The sequence below is a fragment of the Chroicocephalus ridibundus genome, chromosome 14 (genome assembly GCF_963924245.1).
Source record: "Chroicocephalus ridibundus chromosome 14, bChrRid1.1, whole genome shotgun sequence".
Taxonomy (NCBI): domain Eukaryota; kingdom Metazoa; phylum Chordata; class Aves; order Charadriiformes; family Laridae; genus Chroicocephalus; species Chroicocephalus ridibundus.
In genome coordinates this window covers 7,871,475-7,893,158 of record NC_086297.1, presented here as the reverse complement: position 1 = coordinate 7,893,158, position 21,684 = coordinate 7,871,475, and the positions used below count along the sequence as shown (strand labels likewise).

Here is a 21,684-nt window from a genome sequence, read left to right as displayed (position 1 = left end):
TTGAATGTTGACCTGTAGGGCTCATCACCGCTCCTCTCCTTGCAGTCTGCTATCTCTGGCCCAGTCCGGCTTCTTTCTTGTAGGTCATTAAACAGCTGTAGATGACCAAACCACTAGGTTTTGGTCACTGACTTGAGTCAGGCGCGTGTAAGTGAAAAGCCGAAAAGCCCCTTTACTCTTCACTGAGGTGCTCTGTCTCCTAAAACTGGATCCTACAGAGAGTAAATCTGAAATGAGAGGCATTAGTCCCCAGAGCCAGCGGTTACGCTTGACTTCCTGAGTAAACCTTGTTGCTAGTAAGCATGTCACTCCTTGTCTTTGAACGCAGCCTCCCGGACCAGACAATCTGTTCGTGAATTACCTCTCAAGAATACACCGAGAGGAGGTAATGTGCTCCTATCCTGAATTATTTCCGGTCTGATTTCACGTTGATTGCATTAGCCCTGGGCCCACTGCAGTCTCTTTCCTGGTCTGTCGGCAGGATTTCCAGTTCATCCTGAAAGGAGTGGCCCGCTTGTTATCAAACCCGCTGGTCCAGACCTACCTGCCAAACTCTGCCAAGAAGATTCAATTCCATCAGGAACTCCTTGTCCTCTTCTGGAAACTGTGTGACTTCAACAAGGTGTGGATCTGCTTCTTGTTGAGCTTTGCCACACCTTGCCTGTTGCCCAGAGCCTGGTGTGGCTCTGGCTGGGCTGAGGCCTGTTGAAGGGCTGTGGGCCGGTAGTTAGCAGTGACTTTGTGGTGCTCTGGTCAGCAGCACTACTCTCTGCTGGGTGGGCTGGGGGGGTCTGACTCCAAGGAGAGCTTGTGAGAGAGGCTGCGGCTCCTGAAGGTCAGCGCTTGAGGTAAATGCAGGAGCAGATGTTATAATAACTCTACAAATAACACTGGAGTTGAAGCGCTGGTGCATACGTCAGCCTTTCTGACGTTCTTGAGAGACTTAATTAGCTTGAGGCTACCTGGCCTGAGTCCTGCAGATGGTGCAGAAAACCAAATATGTTTGTGATTGTCTGAAATCCTCCCCTTTCTTCTAGAAATTCCTCTTCTTTGTGCTGAAGAGCAGCGATGTTCTGGACATCCTTGTCCCAATCTTGTATTTTCTCAATGATGCCAGAGCAGACCAGTGTAAGTTGGTTATTTTCAATATTTGGGATGATTTGTGCTTGACAGTTGAGCTAGAATGTTTTTTAAGATGCTTCCTGCCTACCACTGACGTGCGATAGCATCGCGAGTGTGTGTTCCTAGCCTTCTGCAGGCATGGAGTAAAACGGTTCATTTAGCTGGGTGTTAATGTTTGTCACAAACTAGAAGCAGGACATGGTCTATACTACAACACAGGGAAGGGAGATCCTTAGCATGTGTTAACTCATTTTGAGTCCTTATGTCAAAAACTGTCCCTGATCCCATGAAGAGGGAGAAATGAACAATCTGCTTTTGCCTTGGGTGTAAATCAGGCATGACTCCATCACTGGGTAGTGGAAAGTAGTAGTCAGATCTTTCCTACTATGGCGATGGGTTTACATCGAGAACGTAATGAAGAAAAGCACGATCTGTCCAAGACTTCACATTGTACTGTCCCCATAGACATGCTTGGGAAGGACACTGGCACTGGCAATGGAGGGAGCTCTATGTGGGATATCCCTTATCAGAATGGTCTGGTTTGTGCAGTTTTTCTTTCAGTCCCATAGTGTTTCTCCTCTCTCCTCACTGCCCTTCTGTCTTTAGGAGTCCACTGGCCTCACTGTGATGTGTGGTGGTTTTTTTGTTTTGTTTTGTGTGGTTTTTTTTTTTTTTTTTTTCCTGCAGCACGAGTGGGCTTGATGCACATTGGGGTTTTTATCCTCCTGCTTCTCAGTGGGGAGCGTAACTTTGGGGTTCGACTGAACAAGCCGTATTCCGTACGAGTGCCTATGGACATCCCTGTCTTCACAGGGACACATGCAGATCTGCTCATCATAGTGAGTATAGCTCCAGCAATTCTTTTCTGTCCCTCTTAACTCCTGTTTCATACCTCCACAAATAATTGCCCTCCTTCCTCCTTCAATATACTCATCCTTCCTAGATTGCCAGCCCACTGAGTAGCTAGAAAGTGTGTGGGATACATCCAAGCACTGGTGGGATCTCTGCACACTCTTGACCTGAGGTGTCCGGCGGTGTGTGTATGCATGAGCCGCAATTCTGTCTGCGTGAGATGATCCAAAAGAACAGGATCCCGGATGGTGCTGGACTGGTGTCTAAAGGACTCTGGGACTGGCATGAGTGGGATTGGTGTGTGGTCTCTAGCAGACTTGATTGCAGGTGGAGAAGGCAGGAAATCTGACTGCATTGCTGGCTCTGTCCCAGGTAACCGGAGTTGTGTGGAACACGTCTGTCAGAATGGGAACACCAGTGGTATGAAGCTCAACCCTACAGCTTTGGGTTGCTGCAAGATTTCATTCATCTTTTGGTCTGTAGTGCTGCGGGCCGCAATAGTGCCCACAGACAGCTGTGTGTTTTTCAGTACCAGACTCGGGTGGCACCCTGCTGTCATGTTAGTGCTTGTTTGCCAGAGAAGAATCTCTCAGCAGCTTCTGATAAACCTCCAAAAGGAGATTCCTATTAGAAGGAGTAGGAAGAAATGTGCCCACCAGAACTGTTCTTGACGCTAGTATTTTGCTGTTACCTTCCATTAATCTTAGATCATCTGTGCATTTTCATTATACTGTAGGTCTTCTCTACAGGCGTGCCAGCTAGAGGTGGGAAGGCCAAGACTGGGAGTGACTGGACTGGTTGTGAGGCAGTTGAATCTTTCCATATCTAAGGGTATAGTTAAGAAAAATAGGACAAACATTTGAGTTAGAAGTTTGCACTGAAATCAAATGTGAAATGATTAGTTCTGTGGCATTTCAAGCAGCTATCATTAGGGCTTAGAGTCAAAATCCATTGGAGGTGAAGGTGTTTCTTACTTCCTGGTGGTTTATTTTTGTTTCAGGCTGCCTGTGCATTTTGGAACAGCTCACAGTCAGTTTCTGTTTGCAGTGTTGTAGAGCCCTAATCACATCCCTAAAGGATTCCTTGTAAATGAAAGCTTGTACTCCTGGAGCGCAGGTCTGCAGTGAGAGCAGCCTTCCCCACCTGTGTAATTGTGGAGTGTGCAGGGCCCTGCCTAGGAAGGAATGGTGTCAGGAAGCGATTAGTGTGGGGGTGGCACTGGTTTTGGTTGAGAGGGTGCTTTCAGTGAGGTACTGCCTTGCTCAAGAATTCCTTCTTTACCATAGGTCTTTCACAAGATCATAACCAGCGGGCATCAGCGGCTGCAGCCTCTCTTTGACTGCCTGCTCACCATCGTCGTGAACGGTAAGCGCTGTGTGCGGTGGGAAACCACAACCCGTAGAGGAGACAGCTCTGGCTGCTCTCGCTCCCCTCTCCCTGAGCTCCTACCTGTGCCTCTTAACATCGACCGGTGTCAGCGGCTGCTGCTGGAAACTGATCCCTTCCAATCCGTGCTGGAGGCGGTCAGACCTGCCTGCAGGGTTACTGCCTGGGCTCAGGTGGGACAGCAGAGTCCCTGGAGCCTCTCTGGGGTGGCAGAAGGGCGTTTGCCAGAAGGCCTGGTGAGGGTGGTGGCAGTGCTGTCGCTCTCCAGCAGGGGGTGCCACCTCTCTGTGATGGCAGTGGCTTCCCTTGGGCTTAGTGAGTGTCCAGGTGGCTCCAGTTGTATAAGCTTTTCAGGAGGCACACCAGAGATGATGTTACTAGTGTAAAACTACACAAGACCCTCTAAAAGCAAAGTGCCCGCTTTTACTAGGCAATATCTCTGTTTAACTTCTTATTTTTGAAAGCGTTTCTGTGGAACCCTGTTGGGCTCAGCTATTCCATGAGGCTTTCCCAGATGTGCAGGGTAGTAAGAGCAATATTTTTAGTGGTGTATTTATGTGAATAAATACACCTTGGTTCTTTCTCCAGCTTTCATTTGTTTGCCTTCCACAGTGTCTCCATACCTGAAGTCTCTCTCCATGGTGGCTGCTAACAAGTTACTGCATCTCCTGGAGGCTTTTTCCACCACTTGGTTCCTGTTCTCCGCTGTCCAGAACCACCATCTTGTTTTCTTCTTGCTGGAAGTTTTCAACAACATTATTCAGTACCAGTTTGATGGTAAGAGACTGACTGCTGTATTTAGTGGGTTTGCACTAGTTTGGTCCAAGAGAACGTGAGATGGAAGTTCAGAGAAAGGCCAAACAGATGACAGAAGGGGAGAAGTGTAGAAACTACTACATGGAGACTTGCCTAGGGTTGAGAAGTTGGGTTAGTAGGTAATCAGTGTTGGGTCCTGACCCAGACAGGCTGGGTTAGAGCAAAATAAGATGGCAGCTAATTATCAGCATAACATAAGCCTCCTGCAGACCAGAAGATGAAGTAGGCAGAGGGGAAGGAGAAGGGAAAGTGAGCATGTAACACTGAAGTTGTGACTGGCTGGATGCTGCTGTGAAACTGCCCACGTTGCTCAACAATGTAGGTGAGGGCACAGAAGAACTTCCATCTCCTTAAACAGTTAAAAATGCCTCTCAGTTCTACTCTGTCAGGCCTCTGGAGCTGAAGACCAAACAGCCCCAAGTTCTAGCACTTGCTGCCTGTCTAAGAAATGCCTTATCCTTTCCCTCTTAAAAGTGTGAGTCTTTTATCTCAAGGGAATAATAGACTGAGGTCCCTTAACCTGCTAGGGGCTCCTATTTCTCCCTGCTCAAAATTTAATGTTTTGCTTTAAAACTGCAAATCAAGACTGGCCATTCTGCTTCCCTAATGGAAATCTTGCAAGTGGTGATTGCCAGGTCCTAAAACAGCCTTTGTGGCTGTGATTTTGTGTTTTATTTTAGGGGATGGTTTCATTCTGTTCTCTGCCACCTTGCAGACAGTAAGAATTCTGGCCTTTTGGCTTTCCTATTTCAAGTCTGTTTCTCCTCAAATGGAATGCCCCGATTTGTTTTGTGAGCTCTTTTGAAGGTGGTGGAATCTTGGATAACAGTCTTTTCCTCCAAAATAGGTGCTAATATGTGGTTTAAACTCTCCTTTTCCTCAGTTGTTTGAATGTCAGTTTTGAAGCTATTTCTTGTTAGCCTTCCAGACTAGGAAGGATTTCACTGAATTTCCTGTGGATAAGAGAATATTGAGCTCTGCTCTTTCTTCCTTGTGCCATTGCCTTTGTGGGTGGAAGCATGGCTCTCTGAGCTTGCGGCGTCTCCACAATCGTGCTTCATGTACCCAGTGAGCTGTGCTGTATTGGTAGAGCTCTTTAAGTCTTCCTTTTCTGCTCATTTTGTTGCTGTGATTCCCAGGGAACTCAAATTTGGTCTATGCTGTTATCCGCAAGCGGAATGTATTTCACCAGCTGGCCAACTTACCCACGGACTCACAGTCCATCCAGAAAGGTCTGCAGCGCAAGAAGAAAACTCCCGAGCCTATTTCTCGCACCAACTCCCAGGATGGGGTCTCCATGGAAGGATCACGTCCTGCTGCCCCTGCTGAACCAGGGACGCTGAAGACAAGTTTGGTGGCTACTCCAGGTCAGCTTTAGTTTTAACAGGAGAGAGGTTTGTTTTCTCTGCGAGATATGGTGTGGGCTCACCCTTTCACTGGGTGTGGGAGAGATTAAGAGTTTACATCTGTGAATAACTTGCTGCCTCTCTGTCTCAGTTTCAGATCAGTTTGCCCAAGCTGATGACAAACAAGTTAAAGTAAACTGCCTTTAGTTTCTCTCCTCTCAGACTTAGTGTCCACGTGGCCATTTGTCCTAATCTTGACCTCTTGGCTCAGTTTAATTATACCCATGTGAACTTGTGTTCCTCTTACATGAGGGAGCGTTTTCCTAGAGACAAACTCCCTCCTCTGGGGTGATGAGATCAAGGCTAGATCTTGCTTCTTCTGGGGAAAGGAGAACATTTCATATGCTGGCAGATGCGTAGGGTCTGTGCATGGTAGGGCAGAGAAGAACCCCCTGCTTTTAAGCGTATTTAATTCACTTGTGTTTCTGAGCATTTTCCCTTTTAAACACAGGAATTGACAAGCTCACAGAGAAGTCACAGGTATCAGAGGATGGGACCATGCGTTCGCTGGAGCCAGAGTCTTCACAGCCTCCCCCAGAGGGTAACCTGCCCTCAGCTGTGAGTGATGGGGAGCCCTGGAGCGGGGTAAGGCCAGACATTCTGGTGGATAGGGAAGGTGTAGGGCTTGGAGTGGTATGAAATAAAACTGGGGACTTTAGGAGAGGTCTGGTTGGCCCTCTGAAGAAAGACATCATATTAGAGGCAATATGCACACGCGCGCAGTGCTGGAAAACACCATGGTACTGTTGCATCATCTTGGGTGTTTCATGTTTGTCCTAGTGACACAAGAGCTAGGACACTAGAGGAGTGAGCTTTCTCCACCTTGAAAGCAACTGATAGAGCAGCAAGTGCGTAATTGCAAAGGGACGTATTCCTGATCCAGAAGCTTTTAACTAGGTTCTAACTGCTGCTTCTTTTTCCTCTCCTTCCTTTCTGGGATGGAGAACTCTACCAGAATCTTCTGGATAAGCTGGTATTGTGAAAAATGTGTTCCCATGAGGGCCTGGCTGAGATGCTGCCCTCAAAGTGGTGGCTGATTGGCCATGCAGATGATACAGAGGCTTTGCAGTCTGTGAATCAAGGCTGCGCTGGCCTCCTAGGCTCTGGTGGCAACGTCAGCCTTCTGGCATTTGCTAGTTTTCCCCATCAAGTTATAAACCAGCCGTCTTCCAAATTCAGTGGAGCAGCAGTCTTTTATTGCTCTCTAACTCAGTCCATGTCCTTTCCTGGCCAGTATCAAAAACCTCCAGGCTGTCTTGTAGGAAGTGTATTACGAGGGCTGTCCTGCACACCCTTTCTTCCTTCAGCAAGGCTGCATTTGTACACCTAGCGCTGCTTCACGCTCTGCCTGAGCATTTACTGATCACAGAGCCATTTCATTGCAGTGAGAACACCGCCTCCACTCGCACGGGGAGGCATGGCTGCGCTGAGGTGAAAGGCATAGCATTCACAGCTTTTTTTTTTTTTTTCCCCTCTTACTTTTCTCTGGAATGGCCAAATTGACACATCAGCTCTTGCCAGGTGTGGAGCAAACTGGGCAGGAGGCGATGAGCTGGGATGAGGTGATGTGTTTTAGCACGGGCTGCTATAGACCGTAGTGGTGCTACAAGAATCTTTCGGTCTGTTTTGCTCTTGACATGCTTTTGGCTGAGACAGTACTGCAGAATCGGGGTGCAAACGGGGGATGCTTGCAAAGGCATCGCAATCTAGTGGAGCAGGCTGAGGACTCCCATACTCTACCCTTATGTCCTGACCCTCTCTGCTTGTTCCGCGTACGTGTTTGAGCCTGTGGGCCTTTGGTCTCAGACAGATGGTTCCCCATTAGCTGCCCCACCTGGCTTCAGCAATGCTATTTGCATGTCAGAATGTTTGTGGGTGGGGGCCAAAAAGCAGACAGGAGGTGAAGGGCAGTAAAGCAGTGGGTGTGGGATATGCTGTGGGGAGAATTGTGACTGCTATCGCATGGCGCTTCAGGTAGCACACACCTGTCTCCAGGGATTGTGGTGTTTCAGACTGTCTGAACGTTGTCGTCTTTCTGTGCTCCAACCTACTGACTTAAGATAAATGAATTAAGAGGTACTGGATACGTTTTAGGATACCCACCCTTATGACTGATTTAATTTCCTTCCTTTATCTGTTGTAATATTCTCCTCTTATCAGTCATAACCATTTCAAAAGTGTCTCGTGAAATGTTCAATGGCCTTCATATTTCGGTGTAATTCCATCTTACCTCTCCTAAATGTGTCAGCTGGCTGCCAGCATTTGGATGGCAGCTGTGAGGGAGGAAGGGCTGTGGGAGAATGAGGAGGAAAGAGGAAGAAGGTGGGGTCATCTGAAGGAAATTAGGGTTTTTTTATGTTTTTATGAATGTTATTTTTAGAAGCTTGAGGAGGACACTTTACTGAAGCTGAACAGGCTGAATGATAAGAATGTAGCTGCAAACATTGCAAAATAATATTGCTGTTTAGGCTTTGAATAAATTGGAATGAACAGAATTCCCAAATATCTTGGGACCGGTTCTGCTTATCCTTCCTGGCCTTCCCTGGTACCAGATGAAGGCCCATGGTCAGCAGGATGTATTAAGCACACAATTAATTCTGTTGCCAAGAGAGATCTTTGCTTAGAACTTGCAGAAGAAAGGTTTTCATCTTCCAGCAGCCCATGAAACATAATCATGCATCATGAGATCTCTGTGTCCAGCAGCTGGCTCGAGCTGTTCCCCAGTCAGAAAGGGACTGGTACGGCACTGTCAGCGTCCAGTGGATTGCAGCACAGCTCTGTCCCAGGCCTGCTGGTTGCAAAGGTGGTGTGTGAATGAGTCCATGCATGTGGAGGTGCAGGATGGCTGTTGGAAGGAAGCGCTGTTCTCATTTGTTTTGTAGAAAAGTCAGCTCTAGGTTGTAGAAATGAATGGTCAGGGTGCATTACAAAAGGGAAAAAGCCTTTCCATTTTTACCTTGTGCAGACATTAATAGTGATTTTAAAGAGTTATTTCCTTACCACCGTGAATATTTTGAGCTTTCCTTGGCAGACTTCTAAAGCTAGGGTGACAGTAATGTCCTCAGTATAAGAGAATTTAAAAGAGAGTGATGGCGAGAAAAATAGTGAGAGAATTTGGTCTTGGACTTCTGATCAGAGCTTTCCAAAAAGTGACTAGTGTTGGTGTTTGTATCTGGGGGTATGAGTGTATTGTTCCTTAAGAGGCAGGGATTGTTTAGGTAGGAGCTGCTCGCAGCCCACCCTCGGAAAAATGCTGTTTAAGATAGTCCAGGATGGTCACCAAAAATCGCAGAGATACTCAGTAGACAGAGTTCTGAAAAGCTGTGGCCTTTAGCTGTTTAGTCTCTGTGCTAAAGAAACATGCCTGAACAGTCTTTCGTTAGTCCCGTTTTAACTCTCCCACCGTGAATTGTTCCAACAGAATGTCAGCAGCAGTGACTGGACTTGTGACCTTGCCACAGGGTCCTACAACTTAACACCATCAAATATTGCCCCTCACTGGGTCAAAGCAGTTTCAATGAATGAAGGTCTGGTAGGGACAGGCTGAGACGTTTTTTACCAGCTAGGGGAAAGTCAGCAGAAAATGGGTTCTATTTCTTGCTCTAGTGATTTGCTTTTTGATTAGTTTTGTTGTTTTTTTTTTTTTTTAAATAATGTTTATTGATAGGAAGCATCACATCCCCGACGAGATCGAAGGCGTCTCTCTAGTGCATCCTCCAGTGGACAGTGGACCCCAACTCCTGACTGGGTAAGGAAATCTGGACTGAGGAAATAAATAATGAGGAAAAGAGTTGTGTCAGAAATGCTTTCCTTACCCCCCACCCCAAAGCAGAGACTCCTTCAGAGCAGAATTTCCCCATGGGGAATGTCTTTGACGTGTGATCAAACCTCCAGTAGTAACTACCATCTGCAAAGAAGTATTTTGTTTTACCTGTTTTAAATATTGGGCTAGTTTCATTGAGTGGCTCATAATTCTAGCGCTCCAGGCTTTATTGTACTGCTGTTATGCACTCAGTTCATCCACTGCCATCGTGGGTTTTGTAAACATCATTTGCTGTAGAGATAATGGAGATAACTGTAGAAAACTACTAATGCAGTGCACTAATTTCCCTGCGGGCTTTCATATTTACAGGTGATGTCTTGGAAGTCAAAGCTTCCCCTGCAGACAATCATGCGGCTCTTACAGGTGCTGGTCCCTCAGGTGGAGAAGATCTGCATTGACAAGTAAGTACATTTTTGAAGAGAAAGGGCTGTGCAGTGTGTAAAGAGCTCTGTGAGGTTGGCAGAGTTTTATGAATTTGGAGGGCATCTAGGGGAAACCTTGTAAAGTATAATTGAAAGCGTTACAGTCTCAGCAGAGGAGATATTATTTTGTTTGCCAAGCTTCTTGTTTGTCTGATCCCTTTTTAACTCTTTTTTTCAGTTTCAGAGGAGAGAGTGTGTGTTCTTCATGGCCACGGTCACTGACTCTGTTTGTTCAGGCTGAAACTTTGTGCTGCTGTTTTGGGGGCATCTATGGGACATGCTAAGGATGTTCCTGATCTGTCTCTTTGCAGGGGTCTCACTGATGAATCTGAGATCCTCAAGTTCTTGCAGCATGGCACACTGGTGGGGCTGCTACCTGTCCCTCACCCCATCCTCATTCGCAAGTACCAGGCTAACTCGGGCACTGCCATGTGGTTCCGGACCTACATGTGGGGAGTTATTTATTTGAGGTAAACCAGCTGGGTGCAGTCTGACTTTTTCTTTTCCAAACTTTCTGGGGCCTGTAAAGAGAATTGCATGCACTCTGCCAGCTCTGGATTGTCTCATATTTACAGGAAAGAAAGGTGGTGTTCCCTTGGAAGAGACGTTGAGCAGGAGACATGAAGGGAGTTGTTCTGGGAGTGCTGCTTGTTTGGGAACTGCCAGCTTTTCTGTTCCCTGCTGCTGCTTAGAGGGGATGGTGCAGAGATTTCACGCAAAGCTCTGGTTTTGTGGGGCATTGTAGATATTGTCATCCCTTTAAGGCCCATTGTCTCTCAGCCAGTGATTTTCTCTTTTGCAAAGTTGAAGGCATTCCGTATAGCCGTCTCCTGTAATCTTGGCTCTGAAATTTGAATTCCATGTACCTGGCCACAGGGAGTAAAGTGGATCTTGTCTTTCTCTCCCAGGAATGTGGATCCCCCTATCTGGTATGACACAGATGTGAAGCTGTTTGAAATTCAGCGGGTCTAAGAGAGCACTTACCTCTACTAAGAGAAACACACTGGATCTAAGGACTGCTGTGTGCTGCTTCATCACAGCTATTCCTGCGTTTCATATCCAGCTGAGAGACCAAAAGGACAATCACTTCATTTACCTCCCTGTCATTTAAAGCTTTAATTGGGACCTGCTTGGACATCCCTCCCCTCAGCTCACTTCTCTTCCCTCACCCTTCACCATGAAACTTGAGTGAAAGATGTCTAAGGGATTGTCCATTGTTGTGGTTGCACTAGAAATCAGACTGTTCTTAGCTCTTCTGTTCCTCTTTTGCTCCTGGTTGTGGTTTGGAAACCAATCTGACCCTGTCCTTGCCCTGGTCAGAGTCGGTGTTTAATTGAAAAAGACTAGCTGTACATTGGGTGCAAGGGAGAAGCTGCTATTCCTGCACAAGATGGGGTTTGGAAACCAGTTGCTTTCATGTGGCTCCATAAAGTTTCCGGGGCATCCCTTCTGGCTGCAGGTGTCTCCCTGGTGTCTCAGTTGCATATTGGTAGGGAAGTCTTTCACATCCAAATGAAAGGAAAGTTGCTGAAGGAAAACTCTGTGTCGCAGTTACAAATCTCCCTTCTCCTTTACTGGAAAGCTGCTTAAGAAGTTTTGTAGTAGCTGGTGCTTTGGTGTGGCATGATAAGTTTTTCCTTGGCTTCCAGGCCCAGCAGCCTGACCTTCATGGTGGGCTGTTGCAATGAGCGTGTGTTACTTTGGAAAGCCCTGCTTAATCCATGTGGGCACACAGGGAGGAAGGGACTGGCTCAGTGAGAGCAAGGAGAAGAGATGTGACTGTTAAACTCCCTTAGTCTTCTGTTGGCTGCAAGGACAGTGTCACCTGGGTTTGAAAGGGACCATATCGTTCCATCTGTGCCTGGCAGGCTGATGCAGTGCAGGGAGTGGAAGGGTCTTTTGCACACTACTGCCTAAGGCAGGGGATTGAGGAAGGCACTCAGGGAAGTTGTAGGAGGAATTTGGAAGTTGTAGGAGGAAAAGCATCTCCATGTCACTGGGGAGCAGAGTGTTCTGAGGCAAAGTTCGATTCTTCAGGGCATTTTGCTAGTGGCAGAGTTATCAGATCTTGAATGTATTGGGTCCCAAGCAAGCTGGGAAGCTGGAATTAGAATTGGTGGGAGACCTGCTGTTGCTGGCTTGGGGGTTGCGCATTGGCAGGTGGAGACATCCTGGGGTTTGAGTCGGATTTTATGCTCTGCTGGGAGGGGCTGCTATTTTAGACCTGCGTGGTCTTTGGACAATGAAATGTGAGGGGTCCTGTCACGAACTAAGACCTTTCCCTCTCCACCAAAGCGTAGTCCTTGGTGCTCTGGTGTTCAGACTCTCAGGAAGATCACTGGCCATGAGCTGTTTGCTACAGTTTAGAACCAGTGAAATCACTCCATGGAAACTGGTCTCGCACGTTAAAGTAAGGGGACATGTATGGCACACTCTTCTGTGTCTGTAACCCGTGCCGAAGTTTTGAAGCTAAAGCAATAGCGACATGACCATCTTCTCCTAGAGAGAGTGCTGTGCTAGTCTATTGCTGGCTTGTAGTCAGGTAATTTCCTCCTTTGGGTGCTGAAAGGGGACTGGAGTCCCAGGCCAGCTCAAAGCTGAGATAAAGCCTAAGGGGTTTTCTGAAGGATAAGAAATATGTGAAATAAAGAGAGATTTATTCCCCCACCCACCCTCCATCTCCAACCCACTTTGCCATCTATCACTACTGCCATCCTGACCCCATCTCTGTTCGGATGTAAACAGGGTGAGGTCTCTTTTACCTGGAATCTCTCTCGTATATAAGAATGTGATTTGGTGGGGCCAGCCTTTGATTGTATGGCACTTGCACCTCACAGCTGGAATGGGGCATCCTGCGTCCCATGCGCTTGCCTCTTCCCTCCCATGGATCTGCTGGTTCTCATGATCTCTTCCATCCTCTCTTTTCTGCTTTGTTTCTTTGTGAATTTCTCTGGAAAATTTTTGTTTGTTTCTTGGTGTTTGGAGTCTGATCCTTGTTCTGTGGAAATCAACTTGCACTGTAAACTATTTGCTTACTTACAGAGAGAAAGATAAAGATTATCTGAAACACGCAGTTGGTTGCTTATTTTTTTTTTCCCCAGAGAGGTTTATAATCTTGTTTATCTTGTGCTGGAGTGATCTGTGCTACTAGGAGACCGTGTGCTGGCTTCCTCTGCAGTGTGTGGATTTTTTTTGTAATCAGAAATGAAGATTGAACTCTGGAAATCAAGGCTGAATTTTGTGGTTTTGGCCATTTCTGTGCTTACATCATGAGGCACCATCCAAGGTAACTGCCTCAAAGGGTACAGAAGAGGACCTAGATCAAACAGGATCAAGTCTCTTGACTTTGTGAATCATGTACTAACACCTTTGTGTAGTTGAGACCCATAAAACAGGCACCCTGGCCCTGGGAGAGCTCTGGAAGTCATTCACGGATGGCAGATGACAAAGGAGCAGGTGGGCCACTGACATGTGGTGGCTGTGTTGGATTCAGGAGTCACGGCTACCTCGCTTCTCACTAGGCTTTCGGAGTGCTGTCCCCAGACCCGCTGTCAGCCTTGTGAAGGGCCTGAAGGCAGTTTTAATTTCATGCAAACTGTATTCATGGTTTTATCCCTCCTGGGGGTAGATGCAAATCAGTCCAGAGCTTGAGTCACGTAGAACTAGATCCCTCTGAAGTGAAAGGGTTGAAACTTTGGACCCCATGTTTCTCTTTGGCCCGGAAGAGTGCTTTTATTGTTGCTGGTTGTGGGATTTCTTAACCGTTGTCTGCAGTGTTAGAACTGGGTGTTTTTAGAAAAGGACATAGAGGGCCTTCACCACGTACCTGATTTATGGTGGCTTTGTGTAAGAGTTGGAGGGGGTGGGCTTCATTCCTGTTTGTGCCGAATACAATCATGTATTCGGGTAGTCCATCCTGTTTACCAGCAAGAAATCACAAGCTGACTTTGCTTTCGGTCCATACTTGTGTGTAGTATCCATGTGACTTAGTATTTATAGTTCAGTGGGAGACCTCCAAAGTCACCTGCTCTGTGGAATCTGAGTTACTTAAACCGTGTTTATCTATTATATCGCAGATAAAATCCAGGTCATGGATTTGCCCACGAAGTACATCATTGCATGTACCCAGGCTGTCAGTAACTAGGAAGAAGATTTGAGATCCTGTTCATCATTTAAAAGGGCCAGACCTTGGCATGTATTTCCTGTAGATCCCTTGGGACAAACTGTGAAATGAGAATAATAATTAACTTTATTGGAGCCTAATTTATCCAGCTGTTATTTCTCATGACGTATTTCTGTTGACACAGGCCTAAGTAAAAACACTTATTGGGTAAAGTTCATGCTTGTGCAGTCATTCTCACTTAGTTTCACAGAAAGGTGCTATCATTGCCTGAATGCTGAATCCTTAGAGTGGGATGTGCGTGGTCAGGAGTTTCTAGCTCTCGGCAGTGTTACTGTCTTGAGAGAGTTTGTTTTTTCTATGGGATCACCAAAAAGCCCCATAAATAGGCTTCTTCCCACACTGCTTCTGGGATTGATTTATAGAGGAACAGAAGCAATAATATAGGGGTTTTTTTACTGTGTCTTTTGTACCGTGCTACTTTGGCCTTGGTTAAGAGTCATGAAAGATTTTGATAGCAACAAATGGAATGATTGTATAACAAGGCTCGCCCTTAAACCTCATATAACCTCTGAACCCAAGAGTGGTGTATGTCAATGGCAGTTGGTTTTGAATCTGGTCTTTGGTGAGTGCAGAGCAAACCCAGAAATTTCACAAGATACACGTGAAAATTCAATCTCTCTTTATTTCCATTCATCAGGCTTTGTATTTGGGACCCATAGTCACAAGCCCCGTGCTCTCTCATGTGCTTTCAAAGCAAGCGTCTCCTATGGAACAAGTACGAATGGGTCTTTGATCAGGCACCACGCTGTGCAACTATTCCCTTACGCGCAGCGCACCTTGTGAAATGTTTGTGGATGTGCAAAGCAGCAGTGAGGATCAAAGTGTTGGGGTAGGGAGGGATTCACTGTAGTATTTGTCAGTAGCTCTTTTTGTGACCTAGCTCTGCACGCAAGGGTGGACCTTTGCTAGTACACGCTGGTGATAACGCCATGCACAAGGAGCATCAAGTGAAGACCAGCCATGGTATTTCTCTAGTGCTTCTCACTTGAGGCTCTGTGAGTGCCTGTAAGGAGAAATAGCATTTATTCTCAGTAAGGCAAGGTAACGCTATAGCTTCTGTTTTCAATAATGGGAAAAGGTATACTGAACCGGTGCAGGTCTGAAGGCCCATCCTGCTCTTCAGTACTGAGAGCTGCAAGAGTTTGGCACTTCAGTGGGGCTGGGTCCTACGGGACTCGTGTGAGTAGGTGTGCCAGATGTCAGCACCGGGAACAAATGGAAACAGCCCCTGTTCTGACCATTACAGCAGCTACCAGCATGATCACCCTTCTGAAAATGATACAAAAGGCGTATGTTTGGTTTGTTTCTGAATGACTGTGGGTTTATGTGCTTCTACTGTGGCTGGTACTGATGTCTCTTCTGTGCTGCAGGAGGGTGGGTTGGTGAGCGGTGGTGGGGCTGGTGGTCCTTGTCTGTGGATTTTTGAAGTTCTGTGGAGTGTAGGTTAGTCTCTGTTGCTTCTGTTGAAGGCTGCTCTTGCATTCTTTCATCTGGGGGATTTCAATAGGAGCTGGTAAAGTCCCACTTACTACCATAGAGCATCCACTGGCAGACTACTGAAAAGTACCAGCATCCTTCCTTAGAGCAGTAAGACAGTTTGTTTGTGGGCTTTGAGTCTATTCTCTATGGAGAAAAAATGATAATATAAATCAACCTCCTTTTCTTCTGAAACTCGGGGAGGTGTTGTGCAAGGAGAAGTCAAAGCAGAATCTGGAAGGAAAAAGCTTAAAAGCTTCCACGTGCATATCTGCTGCTTACTGCATCTTTGTTCAGCATCATGGTTTCGCCCCAGCCTCTGGGGTGGGGAGTCAGCTTGGTTCAGGCTGTGATGTAGACCTCCAGGAGCCCCCCGACGGAGTGCATTCGGTAGAACACACCCAGGGGGAGGCCAAAGTTCACAATCGCAAACCAGGTAGAGTAGCCATAAAATGACTTTTCCAGTCCATTCTCGAAGACAGGGTGAGCCCCGAATGTGGGCATGACCCAGAGCTAAAGAGGTGTAAAAGAAAAAGAACAGAAGTCAGAGGATGACAAACTGTCTCCTACCTGCACTCTAATCTTAGCACTGGCTCAAGTGATTGTAGGAATATTTCAGGAGTATCAGAGGAGTCTCCCTGCCAGGGAAGAGAAGGAAAATCCCCTAGTTATGCTGCTGACTCCTTGCTGTAAGTCAAATCCTGTTGAATTCCTGGTAACCTAATGATAGGCTCATTCTGCCCCAGGCAGCTTCATCTTTCTACAGGATTTCACTGTTTCCTTGGCCAATTTGTCTTCACTGGATTAAGGCTGCATCAAAGATCCATGTTGATTCAAGATCCCAGAGCACAGTGTACTTTACTGGGTGAGTTTCAATCCTGGAGACTCATGCTTACAAAGACTCACTGCTGCTGCCTCATGTTTCTCCACCTATCTCATGAAACACCCATAATGAGTTTGATAATTTTTTCAGAGGCTAAAATTTTGTCATGGAAGGATTTATTAGCTGTCTCCTTCCTGCACCCAGGAGACCTAGCCATATTTGACTCTTAAGTTAAAAAAAAAAAAAAAAAAAAAAAAAAAGACCTTATGAAGACCTAATTATGGAAGTGGAGTATTAACAGCAAAAACAGTCTTGATTTGTCTCACCAGTAGTTTGAAACATGGTAGGTAAAGGTGTCTCGTCTGGAATAGCATCCAAAGAAAAAGACAAGGAGAGCATGTCTGTATCACAGGTCACGATGGCTTAGCCAAGCTGTGGTGTAGAAAAGAGAGTAATACTTACTATGATATTGCACAAAACCAAGAAGAATGAGATCTCCCTTAATGCTCTTCTCTTCCAGCTCAGGTGAGAGTAACTATGGATATAGGACAGAGAAACTTTCCGCATCTCCTGTCCCAGCTCCAGCATGTTCACTCCTCTCTGATCATAGGCTTCATGATTCTGCCCTTCTTTCATTTCTTCCTCTTTGTCAGGAGGCATCTGTGTGTGCTCCTGGTTGCTGCTTGTTGTGGTTTCCTCCTCACCAGGTAGCTCTGAAGCCGCTGCTTGGTCCTTAGCATGTTCTGCGTGTGTGGCCTCACTCGCTGCTACAAAGGGCTGTCGGTGAAGCCCATCAATGATGAAGACATTTTGGGTGATGCTCTGAAAGATGAGGAGGACAGAATGGGACAGGATGAGACTGTTCAACAGGTCCCTGGGGTCAGTGGCCACAATGGCAACAATAGAGAAGTAGGACATGCCGATTTGGCCAAGGGCTGCCCCCATCAACAGGATCACGTCCAGGCTGCGGGTTGGGTTCTTCAGCGTGTCCAGCTCCTTTTTTTCTAAGGCATGGATGATTGTTCCAGTCACTGCGCCCACACTCATCAGGGGCAAAAGCACAATGTAGTAGGAATAATAGATCACGAAGGCCTGGCGGCTGGGGACTGAGCTGGTGGCCTGGATCTGGTACATCATAAAGACACAGATCCCGATGATTACAGCAATGGTGCCCAGCAGTGGCCCAAAGACCACCCCCTGGAGCCTGAACCTGGGCTTGATGTGAGGGACATGGTGGTCACTGATGCGTCTCCCCACGTTCTTCCACATGACGTACAGCACGGAGCAGCAGACGAGGCAGTACTCGGTGTTGAAGGGGTAGAGCAGGATGTAGCCCTTCTGGAAGACTTTGCAGATGGTTGTGTTTGGGCACGTGCACGAGGCAGTCTCATTGCCTGGAGCATGAGAAGAGGAAGGCAACAATTAAGAGGGACATGGCCTGGATTTCATGGCTATCTTTGGGAGTTCCTTGTGTGCAGACACAACATCTGTCTCTGTGTATCTCAGAAACAGTGATCAGTAGGAAGTTAAGTGATTACCACTTGGTCCTCAAGGCTGCGAGGATTTAGAATAACAGAGTTTAGCAAGTGTCTTTTTCCCAAATACATAGTGCTGCTTCTGGTCAACACCATAGGTGCTGGATGAGAGAGACATCCCTTCCTTCACAGCGAAGCCCCCTCTGTCTCTCCCTAGAAGTCATCTATGGCAGCCTAACACAAATAGGGATGTGAAAAAGGAGCCTTGCCTTCAAATCGCTGCTCCACCTCACGCAGCTGAGACTCGATCTCCACGTGAATGGTGTCGTTGGTCACGGCCAAGAGCCAGAGGAGGAGGTTAGTGGCTATGGTCAACATCAGCCCACACCTGGGAGAAGAGAAAGGCAGTTCTACAGTATGTTGCCTGGTGGAGAATGTTTGTGACCTGGCTGTGTGTCCACCGGCCATGTGGTGCTTCCCTTTTTCTTGCTTACTCATGCGCAGATGGGTGCAAACACAGTGCATTTGTGCCTGTTCTGCGTGTGGGCGTTGGTGCGTGATTTTGCACACCTGAATACAGCTGAATACACTCCCGTTTGGGCATTTGCAAAGGAGCAGGGCAGACAATGCCAGGCTTGCTGGTGAAACTGGCCTAAGTCTGGGCGCAGTTTGGGGAGGAAAGGCTGAGACATCTCCCAGTGATAGGAATGGGGAGGCCGCCCACCCTCATCCCCTAGTCCCTGAATTGATCCCTGAGCCATGCAGCAGGAAGGTGTTTGGGGTTAGGAGGAAGCAACAAGCTTTGCAGCAGTCCAAGGCACAAGTGAAAACCGAAGGGAGCTGGTGAGCTCAGGTCAATGGAAGGAGGATGGGTCTGGTCAAGTCATAGCCTGGTTCTTGTGTGATGCACAATATGGAGAGTCTGCTAAGATCAGCTGAAGACAGCTCTAGCAGGAATAAGGGAGATTGTAGACAGAAAGGAAGTTTCTTTAGAGAAGTAGAAGGCAGTTTTTCCCCTTTTTGTACCTGGTGAAGTTGTGCTGGACTTGAATGCAATCCTTAGAGTGATGCCACAGAAAAAAAGCCTGCAAATCGATCACAATAAGGACATGAGCAGGGTGCAGCTGGCAGCCTGCCGCACGCGCGGTGGAAATGGATAGGCAGGCGAGAAGGCATGTGTCCAAGTGGGAGCAAACCTGCCTCTGTGTGTGGTACAGGGGTATGTGTGTACCTGCGTGTCAGTGTTGGGCATGTCCTGGCACCCTTAGGTGACTGCAGCATGTGTGTGCCTGCACCTAATGCAGGTCTAGGAGATCTGCTTTTCTCTGTCTTGTATAAACATGGGTGTTTGCTGTTAAGATGGGAGCTAGTTTACTTTTCAAATACACCTTTGGGTCTGGAAAGAAGAGAGTTGGTATCAGAGTAACAAGTTGCAAACGGTGTGGGACACTTGTCTGCAAAGGATTTTGTTGGGGGGCTGCATTAGCAAATAGAGAGAGAGACGTCTCGCCAAACATCGCACTGACAAAACCTGAAATTTCCCCTCCTCTCTCCCTACTTTGATGCTTCAGAACAAACTCTTCTGGACCCTACAGTACGTCAGGTATTGCTAGAGGGACTTCTTTGTAAATCTTACTACTTCATCTCTCCGTCTGGCACATCAGGAGTGTGGATGGGTGGTATTTGAAATGGTGTGAGATACTTTAATGCTCATGAGAATGCCTCGTGCACTTGTGCACATGAGAATGCCTTTTCCAAGTCTCCCCACTCCTCCCACCCCTCGGGCTCCCAGGAATGGGACAGAGAGAACAAGCGAGCTTTTGGAGGGTAACGTACAGTACCTGGGTCAAAATAAAAAAGATTTCAATGCTGGGGAACACAATTTCCACCCTGGATTTGCACTGGATGAGAATTGCGCTGTAGCCGATCTGAAACACGTTCAGGAGGATGCTGAAACTGGCGAACAGCAGCACTGACCCTGGGCAAACAGCAAAAGCAGCAGTAAATAAACAAAGACGTGTCTGTGGAGCATCTGAGGCTCGCTGGGGACTGGAGACCTTATGCTGCTTGGATTTGGGTGGAGCTGGAGGCCTTTCCATTTAAAAGTCTCACGATTTTGAGAGAGGGGGACAAAGGGGAGCCTGATTCCTGAAGACCATGTGCTAATTAGAAACTCCGTAATAGACCAGAGGCAGGGTTGCTTGGAGAGCTTTAATTTCACAAAGTGGGTTAACTACTGATGGGAAATCTCCCAGGAAAGCCTGGTTGTCACTGGGATGTGACTCACTGGCCAGGAATCTTCCCCTGGAAACAGGACTGCTCTGATGTTACACAAGGACAAGGGTGGCATGGGGCCACTGACGCCTTGGAGGGTAAACACGGTGGTTCTCCTCTTTGCAAAGTGGCCATGCCTGAAACCTTCCCTACGTCTCTCCCACTGTGCTTTGCTGGGAGATGCCTGGGTTCAGCTTTAGGAAGGGACTGCAGAGTGAGGTTGCATTGGAGGCTGAAGGGGAGCCAAGTTCAAGACTTTCCTGGCTGCTCTAGTTCCTCTCTGTGGCGTCATCCACTATGCCCTTCTCTTCCCCAAGCCTTGCACCACAAGCTAACTACGTCTCCTGTGGCTTCTAGCTCTTTTAATAGTGGGGGAGTGACTTCCTTATCTTCTCTATCAAGCACTGAGAAGAAGGGGAAAGGCTTGAGATAATAAATAAAAATAGAACTCACCCCGAATCCAGATTGGCCCAGCGTGGGAATCCCGGTACAGCACTGCGTGCGGCTGCCGACTGGTGCCCAGCAGGTAGTAGATGATCCAGCACAGGCACAAGACTTTGAGGATGGAAAGCAGGATCCAGACGTCTGCCAGTGTGATGGCCACATGGTTGAAAATCATACTGCTGATGAAGGCGCTGCCCAGAAACACCACATTCATGGCCAGCAGCCCTGAGAAGAGCTGCCCAGCTTTCTGAGCTTGCCTGTCCCTCTGCTGCACTGAAGAGCAGTGACGGTACAGCCAGAACTTCTCATAGTGGATCGTGGAGGTGTCTGGTGGGGCTGAGGCTGGCCTGCTCTTGCAGTGATGGCAGGGCTTTTGCTTTGAGACTTTGTTGCCTGGCATGGCTCATCTGCCTGGGGGTCACCTGCCACGTTGAACAAAGGGGAGGTTAAAACTAAAAAGGATGGTGGCGGGGCATGCTGAGAGGTGCTCTGTTGTAAAAGCCACTTGTGTGGTGGCCTCCCTTGCTTGCTTTGCAGCTTCCCCTTCCCTCTCTAGAAGTTGGATGAAGGGGAAAAGAGATTGGTGTTTAGCCCAGGTTGGGTATTGAATTTCCCAGTTGGATAGTCATTGCGGGGCACTGGGAAAAGGTCGTTCTGCCAAAGGCTGTCCAGAGACATCTGCATTAAAACAGGTATTTGATGTCTCTGCCGTGCCCCACCAGTACTTGGAGCTGTTGGGACCAGAGGTGACCAAATTGTTCCCATCCTCACCTTTCACACCTCCTCTGCGTAGAGCCTTGGATTCAGGTTTCCTCCTTTCCCTTTGTTGCTGTAAAGATTAGGTATAAATAGAGAGCAAGCTCAGACCTGCTCTAAAATTAAGAGCTGTTTGATTTTGGTTGATGGGTCCACCCCCTTCCTTGTGTTTTGGGGCTGTGAGAGTTACCACCACACTCCTCCTCGTATGATTGCACAAATTGTGGTAGAGCTGGAGAGAATGAAAGAAAGTCTGTAAGTTTTGATCTAAGCTGCTGGGAAAAGATGCAGCCTCCCACCCAGGAGGGCTGAGAATGGGACAGAGTTAACACCTGGGGGTTTTTTTGTGGGTTTTTTGTGTTTTTTTTTCTTTTTCTTTTTTTTTTTTTTTTTCCTTCTTGTAGCACAGAGGAAAAAGCACAGAGC

At 47.3% G+C, this 21,684-nt stretch overlaps 2 protein-coding genes across 2 annotated transcripts in view; one reads left to right on the top strand and one right to left on the bottom strand.

Moving 5' to 3' along the window:
- HID1 (HID1 domain containing) overlaps window positions 1-12,896 on the top strand; it is a 32,175-nt gene extending 19,279 nt beyond the window's left edge. The window contains exons 8-19 of the mRNA XM_063352135.1: window positions 329-385; window positions 482-622; window positions 1,038-1,128; window positions 1,810-1,961; window positions 3,261-3,339; window positions 3,973-4,137; window positions 5,316-5,543; window positions 6,034-6,167; window positions 9,250-9,330; window positions 9,715-9,806; window positions 10,139-10,297; window positions 10,736-12,896. Coding sequence (XP_063208205.1) covers window positions 329-385; window positions 482-622; window positions 1,038-1,128; window positions 1,810-1,961; window positions 3,261-3,339; window positions 3,973-4,137; window positions 5,316-5,543; window positions 6,034-6,167; window positions 9,250-9,330; window positions 9,715-9,806; window positions 10,139-10,297; window positions 10,736-10,799 — 1,443 coding nt within the window. The 3' untranslated portion in view covers window positions 10,800-12,896. The remainder of the gene's footprint in view (window positions 1-328; window positions 386-481; window positions 623-1,037; window positions 1,129-1,809; window positions 1,962-3,260; window positions 3,340-3,972; window positions 4,138-5,315; window positions 5,544-6,033; window positions 6,168-9,249; window positions 9,331-9,714; window positions 9,807-10,138; window positions 10,298-10,735) is intronic.
- Window positions 12,897-15,335: 2,439 nt separating this feature from the next.
- On the bottom strand, window positions 15,336-21,375 carry OTOP3 (otopetrin 3). Its single transcript, XM_063352216.1, has 8 exons — window positions 21,274-21,375; window positions 20,512-20,924; window positions 19,626-19,762; window positions 18,811-18,869; window positions 18,054-18,172; window positions 17,078-17,703; window positions 16,772-16,951; window positions 15,336-15,999 (listed from the first exon to the last, which is right to left on the bottom strand). Exons 2-8 carry the CDS (start codon window positions 20,900-20,902, stop codon window positions 15,829-15,831), a joined length of 1,683 nt encoding a protein of 560 aa, XP_063208286.1. The 5' UTR covers window positions 20,903-20,924; window positions 21,274-21,375; the 3' UTR covers window positions 15,336-15,828.
- Window positions 21,376-21,684: the final 309 nt, after the last annotated feature.

What these genes read in the sequence shown, in the direction of transcription:
- OTOP3 (XM_063352216.1), bottom strand. Translation starts at nt 20,902, where the DNA reads ATGCCAGGCAACAAAGTCTCAAAGCAAAAGCCCTGCCATCACTGCAAG. An exon ending in TGGGCCAATCTGGATTCGGG is followed by an intron (nt 19,763 to 20,511) that starts GTGAGTTCTATT and finishes CTGTTTGCCCAG; the next exon opens with GGTCAGTGCTGCTGTTCGCC. An exon ending in GTCCAGCACAACTTCACCAG is followed by an intron (nt 18,173 to 18,810) that starts GTACAAAAAGGG and finishes CTCTTCTCCCAG; the next exon opens with GTGTGGGCTGATGTTGACCA.